This window comes from Pholis gunnellus (genome assembly GCF_910591455.1).
Source record: "Pholis gunnellus genome assembly, chromosome: 13".
Taxonomy (NCBI): Eukaryota; Metazoa; Chordata; class Actinopteri; order Perciformes; family Pholidae; genus Pholis; species Pholis gunnellus.
Genome location: NC_136540.1, coordinates 3,777,851 through 3,786,459, shown reverse-complemented (window position 1 = coordinate 3,786,459; position 8,609 = coordinate 3,777,851). Strand labels below are relative to the sequence as shown.

General features: G+C 41.0%; 1 protein-coding gene across 2 annotated transcripts; it reads left to right on the top strand.

Moving 5' to 3' along the window:
• Positions 1-388: 388 nt before the first annotated feature.
• Positions 389-5,202, top strand: LOC306704824 (cornifelin homolog B-like). 2 transcript variants are annotated; one of them, XM_079171359.1, is made up of 5 exons: positions 389-475; positions 2,541-2,638; positions 3,264-3,377; positions 3,895-4,049; positions 4,789-5,202. In XM_079171359.1, exons 3-5 carry the CDS (start codon positions 3,272-3,274, stop codon positions 4,909-4,911), a joined length of 384 nt encoding a protein of 127 aa, XP_079027485.1. In that variant the 5' UTR covers positions 389-475; positions 2,541-2,638; positions 3,264-3,271; the 3' UTR covers positions 4,912-5,202. The 2 variants fall into 2 exon arrangements, with proteins under 2 accessions (XP_079027485.1, XP_079027484.1); XM_079171358.1 differs by lacking the exon at positions 389-475 and having other exon boundaries at positions 2,507-2,638.
• The last annotated feature ends 3,407 nt before the right edge of the window (positions 5,203-8,609 follow it).

Genomic DNA, 8,609 nt, shown 5'->3' with positions numbered 1-8,609 from the left:
CATGAAAGACAATCTTGATAGTCTTCCACTTTAGTCATCGACCATTATGTTAAAGCATGTTTTGGCATCTAACTCCACGCCCCTCTATGACAGAGCTGACACCTATATTAACATTTACAACGTTAAGTTCTTCTTGTTACTCTTATGGGGTTTTTGGGTTCAACATTTAACCGTACGCAGGCCACACAGCTTTAAAAAAATGTATTATGGAATACTTTACTAAAAGCTATAATAGATACGGGCTGTGTGAACGTTTTTAAACGACAGCTGAGAATGTATGTATTTAATTTTTTTGCATTATTATGCGATGGCCCTGTCTGCCTGTTACTCCGTTTGCGTGGCTGCTTTCCCTGCAGGTGTTGGAGGTGGGCGTGGCAGAGGGTCATCAGCAGAGTGGAAACACCCGAGGTCATCGGCCACACTGGAAACACGTGGGCCCTGTGGACGGAGGAGAACCAGCGAGAGTCACGTCATGGTACAGTTCGGTCAGTTCACTCACTTTATGCTGCCTCACGGTAGCCATCGATCTGGGTCAAAGGTAATGGGGAAAGCTGCTGAATACAAACTCTTATTGTCAACAAATCCCTTGAAAAGAACAAATCTAACAATTCATTAGCTAACTAGCCAACTGTCCGCAAGTTAGCCGGCTTAGCCGACGGACAACAAGCTTTAAGGTGTGCATTTCCGTTGAGTGACCACATATTCAACAACCATTCTTTGCAACAGAGGAGCAGGGTTCAGCGCGTCATCGCCTCTGTGTGTGGTTCAACACACACACACCATGGGATCTCATGCTTGAACCCTTTGTGCAAAGACATTCTCTCTTGACCACAAGTGATTTGAAAAAGTTGTCACGTTCACCAACAAGCTAGCTAGCTACTTCCACCACGCTTTAATGCCACACTGGTTACTGAACAAAGTTTGGCAATAGCTGTGCCAAGAGTGTGTGGATAAAGTAATTCGTTTTTAGTCGTTACTGCTAAGCCTAACCTCAGTGAGTACGTAACTTGCCGCGGGTCGATTTAGGAAGTCGACCCCCTACAATTCGCATTAAAATGGCCGCCGCTCCGACCATCCCGCTATACTTTGGTTTTTATTGGAATGTCGGTTCAACTTCTATTTTATTTCTATGGGCACAATGCTCCCGTGAATGACATTGCACTCAGTGTTTCCTGTTAATCCTCCAGTGAGGAACACTGAATGTGTCACTCTTTAAATGATTTAGAGCAGGTAATCACTCAGGCATTCGGCTCTCTTCGTCAGCCGAACAGGAATGCAGGGTGGGGCGTGTGTCTACGGAGATGGCCTTTTTGTTTTTGACTGCCGATGTGAATTTGAATCTTTGCCTTGTTTGTTTGTCACATTCCATTTTCCAGGAAGTATTGAGGCAGCGTTCTTAAATCTTTACAGGCTCTGGTGAGGAAAGAGCTAACCACCAACATATTCCTCAGCATTTGTCTGTCAATATTATTTGAAACGCCCTTCTATACTTTTTTACTTGTCATCATCTTTATGTTGCTGCTTTGTTCAGTTGACTACAGCCTGTATCTCCCCGAGGGTTTTTGTAAAGCCACAGCCTTTCACTGTGGCTTGTGGCTCACAGTTGCTGTTGTGCGTCATTAAAAGTTTTTTTTTAAAGGATGAGACAGGTTTCTTTATTTCGCGATTCCTGCCTATAGACTCCTGAAGGAGAACAAACAGGTGACCTTTTTGGTCCCAAAACCACAAGTTGCTTCACTTCCTACCTGTTCAATTATTCACATAATCATGAAATAAAAAAATAAATGTAGCTGCTCCCCAACCCCATGATTACAAACCAAAGTTCACCATGAAGAGACTGTTCCTGCCAGATAAAGTACAAAAGACGTGTGAAGTGTTTATACCGGTGTATGATCTCTCATGCAGGTCAGGGTGGGTGCTTGGGCTTACTCAGGCGTGTGTGATTTTGACTTTCGAAACCTTAACCAAGTAATTTATAGTTGTTAAAACCTAACTAAACGATAGAGGAGAGGAAACTCTTGCATAAGTAACTTTATAATCAGTGATATGGATCATTTTGGATGCAAACAAGCATGTTGTTGCAATCGGGTTGAAACAACAGATGAGCAAAGTCAAACTCAAACTGTCAGCTATAACACTGGGATGATGTAAAAATCCCAAAACCAAGATGGCGACTGCCTAAATGCCGAGGTATTCATGGCAATGCAAAGACGTTGTGAGCAGCTGTAAGCGGATAATATATCCGGATAGAGATCACATGGTAATACCAGCTGTGAACGAGCCGTTTTACACAACCTCGGCAATTAAAATACGCTCAAACACCGCTCACTGCTTGTCTTTGATTAGCATGTCGACATCCTATAATCACAGGAAGTTCACATCATGAACGTTGTGTTTGAGGGAAAACAATGTCATGACGTGTGTTTGGGCGGCGCTGGCCCCGCCCTCTGCTTGTTGGAATAAATAATAGCAAAGCCGGAGGAGCACAGGATGGACCGGTCTGTCCAGTTTGTTCTCTCAGGTGTTCTGTTTGTCTGCAGGTGTTTCAGAAGAGACTGAGAAATGACAGCATAACAGTGCAGATATCAGCTTTCACAAGACATCGGACTCAGAGCTTCCTCAGCGCACACGTACACAGGTGAGACCTTACCTGTGCTGTTTAGGAGCACACCTCCATTATATTACACAGATACCTGTCCATATGGGTGTCAAATTATTTCTTTCATGCGATGATTGTTTTTTTAGTTTTTTTTGTAAAGCACTTCATGAAATTAACTTCAAAGCAATTTGCTATGAAATATTATTAGAATTTAGATTTGTTTATTTGTGTGTCCATAGGTCTAATGTGTGCTATTTAGACTTAGCTTTAGTTTTGCACGAGACGCAAACCGCGGTCTCCTGGACTAGAGTCTTGTGTTAGTTTGAGCCCTCCCACCTTGTGTGGACTATCTCGTATCATAGTGTGTCTTCACACTATGTTAGCTCCTCTACATCGGAAAGAGACAAAACACAAACAAATCTCAAAACTATGTCCTGAGTTTAGCATTTTATTTAAGCGTTATCCTCCTACATTTCTGAAGAGTGAGTTATCATTAATTAAACCTCTATTCTTCTAAAACCACAACATCCTCCTGAAACTACAAAAACACAGTTGATATTCAGCTCCCACGAATTCACACAATTTTTTTAGGTTTTTTGCAGTTTATACGACATTAGTGAACGCGCGTAAACGTGAACTCTACGTCCTTGGTTTCCTCCTGTAGAAGCCGTCATGACTTCCAAGATGGTCATCAGGCAGCCTCAGCCTATGATGGACGCCCAAGGATCTGATGAGTGGGGATCTGGGATATGTGACTGCTGTCAAGACATGCCCGAGTGTGAGTTTAATCAACACACGAGTGCTGATGAATGCGTTTATGAAATCATTATTATTAATCAGTATTTATTGACCTTCGTCTTATTGCTCTTCTATTTTTCAATGGTGTCAGTATTACTCATTTTACACTTAATAATAGTAATTGTATTGCTCATATATGTTTATTCTATTATGTTTTGTTATTCTTCTGTTGTAATCTTTGATTAAACTCACGATCAATAAAGTTGTATCTTTACTTCGTTCACTTTATCTTATTAAACACTTGGTATTATATTTACTCACCAATTCAATCTGTAACTAATTTGTTAATTTGAACACCAAAGAAACTCCAAAATGAAACAGACTCAAAAATCCATGTTTATGATTATCACAACAAATCTGATCGTTGGAAAGACAGAAGACTGAGAACGATCAGCTGATCCGTTCACTTCCTCATATCTCGATCTGTATCTCAAAACAATGTGTGTCTCTTTTGTCTTTATTCATTGGCTCTCTGCTCGTGTCTCTCCTGGTTTAAGGTTGTTTCGCTTTCTGGTGCTGTCCCTGCTTCGCTTGTAAAACCACCAAGAAATACGGCCAGTGCACCTGTCTCCCCCTGCTGGACATCTTCGGCATCATCCCTCCCATCACCATGTCCATGAGGGTCTCCATGCGGCACCGCTACGGCATCAAAGTAAGGACACAACTCTGTGTTGTTGTTGTTGTTGTTGTTGTTGTTGGCAGAACTGTTCGAGCCCATCCCAATCTGTGATTTAATGGAGAAATGTCAGCCACTAAATGTTTAAAATAAATCATTTACTAGGCCTCTTTAACTAATATAACAAGACTGAAGCTCAGGAAGTGTCCGGTGTTACCGGCACTGATATATTTCACAATTCCCATATAGTGAAAAGAAGAAGAGCGTACTGAATGAATGGGTTACGTTCCCAACACTATGACAGATATCACCCACCTTGCATTGGGCTTTGAAAACTTGTGTTTTCTCAACTGTCCCGATAATAAAAGGTTTACAAACAAAACTACTTGATTTAAACTTGAAACATGATGTAACGTGTTATTAAAGCTACTCTTTGGATGTTTGAGAACCTTTATTATCATGTACAAAATAACAGCATAGCAAAGGTTTATATAATATCAATTAAACCAAGAATGACGCTTCAGTTTCCCAGATTTAAGGGTTCCTACATGCACATATTTTTCTATTTTCCTTTTTTTCAAATATGAACCATTTTCCAGACTTTGATCCTTTAGATTGACCTCATAGTTTTGGCCGGTGGATGTGCATAAAAGGTAGCATGTTTTGACAACATAAAGAAAGAATTACTGAGCAGAGGGAGGAAAGATGTCTTAGATCCACCTTGTAGATCAGATGATACGCCTGTTGACCAGACCTCATTGTATTCCTCCTGCAGGACACCATGTGCAGGGACTGTTTGTACGCCACCTTCTGTATGTCCTGCAGCTGGTGCCAGATGTCCAGAGAGATGAGCAGAAGAAAAATCCCCATCGTTCTAATCAGCGCCAAGACCACATGACCTCTCTCTCCTCTCGCATATTTCACCGCAACCTGCTTCACCCGTAACATGTTATAACTGCACTCTAGACTGAAGACCTTTGAGAGACAATAATAATGCTCAAAAAGACTGAATAACTCTAGCCATGAATGTGCGCCCTGTGATGCAAATCTATTGAGGTTAGCTTCGATGGCTAACCTACATTAAACTCCCAGCATCATAAAATAACTGCAAGAAATGTTATTTTTTGAAGTCTTTCCCTTGTGTTTTTATTTTTCCACCTCAGAATAAAGCTCTTACATTCAAACTGTCCTCTGACTTGTAGTCAACTGTTCTTGAAGAACATTGATTAACTGATGCGTTCTGCTGGGTTCAGTATAAAAGTATAAAAGCATTGTTTTATTATCAGGCAGCCCGCTTTATAGATGCTGTAAAAGTTTGTATTGCTTTTTGTTAGCATTGTTATTGTAACTGGCAATGCTACAATGTATCAAAAGTGCAATTTGAAATAAATCTCAACTTAAACGTTTACTTTTTAAATATTTTTCAGATTTTTGGCAAATTTGTTAGTGTCACCATTTAACGAGTTGAGTTTCATTAATTATTGATTTATTTTTAATAAAATTGATAAAATGTGTTATTTTTTTGTATATCCACACAGCCCTAAAATAAATAAATGTGTGTGTATATATATATTTATGTATAAATATAATTAACAAATGTATAAGACACAAAGGGCATTACTGCAGAGAAAATGTACAGAAAACCACCTTTAACTTGAATTACCTTCAGTTCACTTCAAATAGGAATGTGAAGCCTCACACAGCTGGTAGAGGGAGCCACACACTTCACAATAAGCCGGCTGAGGCCGTGTGGGGTCACAGAGCATCAGACCAATGATGTGCAGCATCTTAAGTCACGTCTCACGCGCTGCTTTGAAATCTCACTTCATGACAATGAGGGACTCTCGGACCTATTAAAGCTGACACACGCTGCTAAGTGGCACTCAGCAGCTTCCTTGGTATTATGATTTAGTGGTGACACAGTTTCCTATTACTACTATAAGAGAACATACAGAAGAAGTGGTACACTCACGATTATTTGCTAGCGTAGAAAAAAATGTAAATGTGTCCACAGGCAAGCAATTCCATATCTATAGGAAGGACAGCTTCCAGTAATTAATAAATAATGGATATATATATATATATATATATATTTTTCTTTCTGGGAAAACCCTGTTTTCTCTAGAACTGGCAACAAATGACATAGTTCTTATTTAATACTTAAATACTTACTTCCTCTGCACATGTAAAATAATGCACTACCAGTTCATTCACTTCCACATTTGTATTGTTTTGATGCCGTCATTGTTTTGTCCACATCTTGTAAATCACAGGTTGAATCGTGTCTCAATCAGGTCTCAACCAAAAACGAACAGGATATGACTTTAACTTCGCTACAGGGTTAAATTAGATTGTTTCTGTTATTTTGTCCACCCTCTGTATGGTGGCAATTATAGTATTTTTCAGACTTAACTCAGCTCATTTTCTCCAGGAAAACAAAAATATATGAAGTTGAAAAAAACGGGCCTCCACCCCACTGCCTCCAGCTGGCGTGCCTCAGGTGTGGAATGCTAATATTACGATATGCATTTGTGCTGAAATAAAAGAGAATAATCGTACAACCTTTTGGTTTTGTTTTAAAATCAGCATGAGAGTTTCAGACACCTAACGTTTATAGACATCTGTTTCCAGCAGAAAAAAACCAGACAAAGTTAGCAAGTAGTTGGTGAAAAAAGTGGAGCATTAAGCAGCTAAAGAGACAGATGTTCTTTGTCAGGAGTTGGGGGAGAGCAAATATTGTACTATGCAATTATAAAAGTGGTGGCTATGTATTTGTCAACTAGTTTTAGTGTTTTTTTCTGGCCCCTAGTGGCCAAAACCTGACGGATTTAAATGACACCAATACTGTGTGGTCAGCTGGATGTTTGCAAAGAGGACGGCGAATAAGAGCTTTGAGCTCATTTTGTGTTCAGTTTGCGCTGTGAACTTATGGAGTCACTGTCATGTCATATTTTGTCAAATTACTCCCAATAAACCTTCCCGTTAGTCCAGACGATCCCGCCCCTCCGCTGGCACACTTGGCCCATGGTGTCCACTGTAAATTGCTCAGCGGGTTGTTTTTTAATGGGATTATAATGACAGTTATGGTTCGCAAGAATTGATGTTTGTGACTTTTACGAGGTGTGAGTGAAGGGGCGGGTCCAGGCGGCTCGTAAAGGCCGCAGGAATGTTAATTGGTCGAGGCCACCGCTGCCCTCCTTTGTTCTGCTCTCTCATAGTGGGCTTCTGTTGCGCCCGTTAAAGGCCAAAGAACTGATTTAAAATCTGTGACTTTAACCCCGCACACCCTCCGACACCCCCCCCCCCCCACACACACACACACACACACACACATATGTGCAACGCTTGTCCCCCCCCCCCTCGGTCATCCCCTCCCATTCTTTCTTCTCAGGCTTTCCGTCCTGGACCCCTTTGCTTCTCTCATTTCCTCCATGTTGCTTAATCAGGTGGTTGCCCCCCCCCGCTGGGTTTGATCCAGTGTTGGGGGAGTAATTTTATAACACTTTTTTCCCCGTTACTCTTGTGGGTCACACGGACGGCTTCACTTCACTTGACTCCGTGCTGAGGTGACGGAGGTTTGTGAAAGCCCAAATGGGATTAGTGTCATTTTTTATTATTATTTGGAAATATTGAATAAATAAGCACAACAGAAGAACTTGTTTTGGTATTCACAGTCAAACTCATAAACATTTTAGTGCAGAATAAGTCTGATTATCAATTATCCTTGTTGTGTTTTTCACCCATCACTTCTATATATCTTATAGTTATATATAGATACCTTAGTTTAACCGAAGCCACAATCTTTTCCTAAACCTTACTTAAACCGAACAGTTGTTGAACAGTTTACACATATTCTTAGGAAAACGCATTAATTATAAGGAGTAACTTTTCAGAAGATATACAAACCGTTGCATGAGGGTAAGTTAAGCGAACAAATGTCCCACAGATGACGATGCAAGTGCGCTCCGGCACAGAACACATCATCACAGAGTCGCTAGCATGTCTCGTTTACTCGCAGCAGAGGGATTCAGGTTCAACGTCTGCAGCTCATTTGGGTTTCCAACCTTATTTTTCTCCTAGTTTTCTATTAAGGAGAGATTTTCAGACCTGTTCTCGCCACAAGACCCGTCTGACCTCCACTCAGTGTGTCCGCAGGAAACACAACAACTGTTAGATGCTTGGGGAGGAAGAAGCGTATACCTCCGGGGTGCATGAGGGAAAGAGTGTGAGGAGGTCAAAACTCCAGCGACACCTGGAGTACAGAGAACAACTTTACTGTTTAGACCTTCACGTTTCGCTTTCATCAGGGGTCATGGAGGAAGCGGGGGCGCAAAATGCTCATTAAATCATCTTCAACCTGCTCCTTTCAGAAATGTATTTTTCCATAGAAATTGTAAAAAGTGCGGAAGAGCCTTGATTATGTTAACGAGAGAATCCTGAGATGTAAATCAGAGGTCATGAGATGGATTTGAACCCGGTGTACGTGTCGTCCTGTCTGTCCTGAGGTTTCCACCATGACAGATAGAGACGCCGTCTATCTGTCCATAATTTCCAGGGGGAAGTGTTCCTTTTAAAAAGACAAGGTTGGAGTTGCCG

Excerpts from the sequence above, each read along its gene's own strand:
- LOC306704824 (XM_079171359.1), top strand. The coding sequence starts at position 3,272 with ATGACTTCCAAGATGGTCATCAGGCAGCCTCAGCCTATGATGGACGCC. Across the intron at positions 3,378-3,894 it reads CTGTCAAGACATGCCCGAGT|GTTGTTTCGCTTTCTGGTGC; the intron begins GTGAGTTTAATC and ends TCCTGGTTTAAG. Across the intron at positions 4,050-4,788 it reads GGCACCGCTACGGCATCAAA|GACACCATGTGCAGGGACTG; the intron begins GTAAGGACACAA and ends TTCCTCCTGCAG.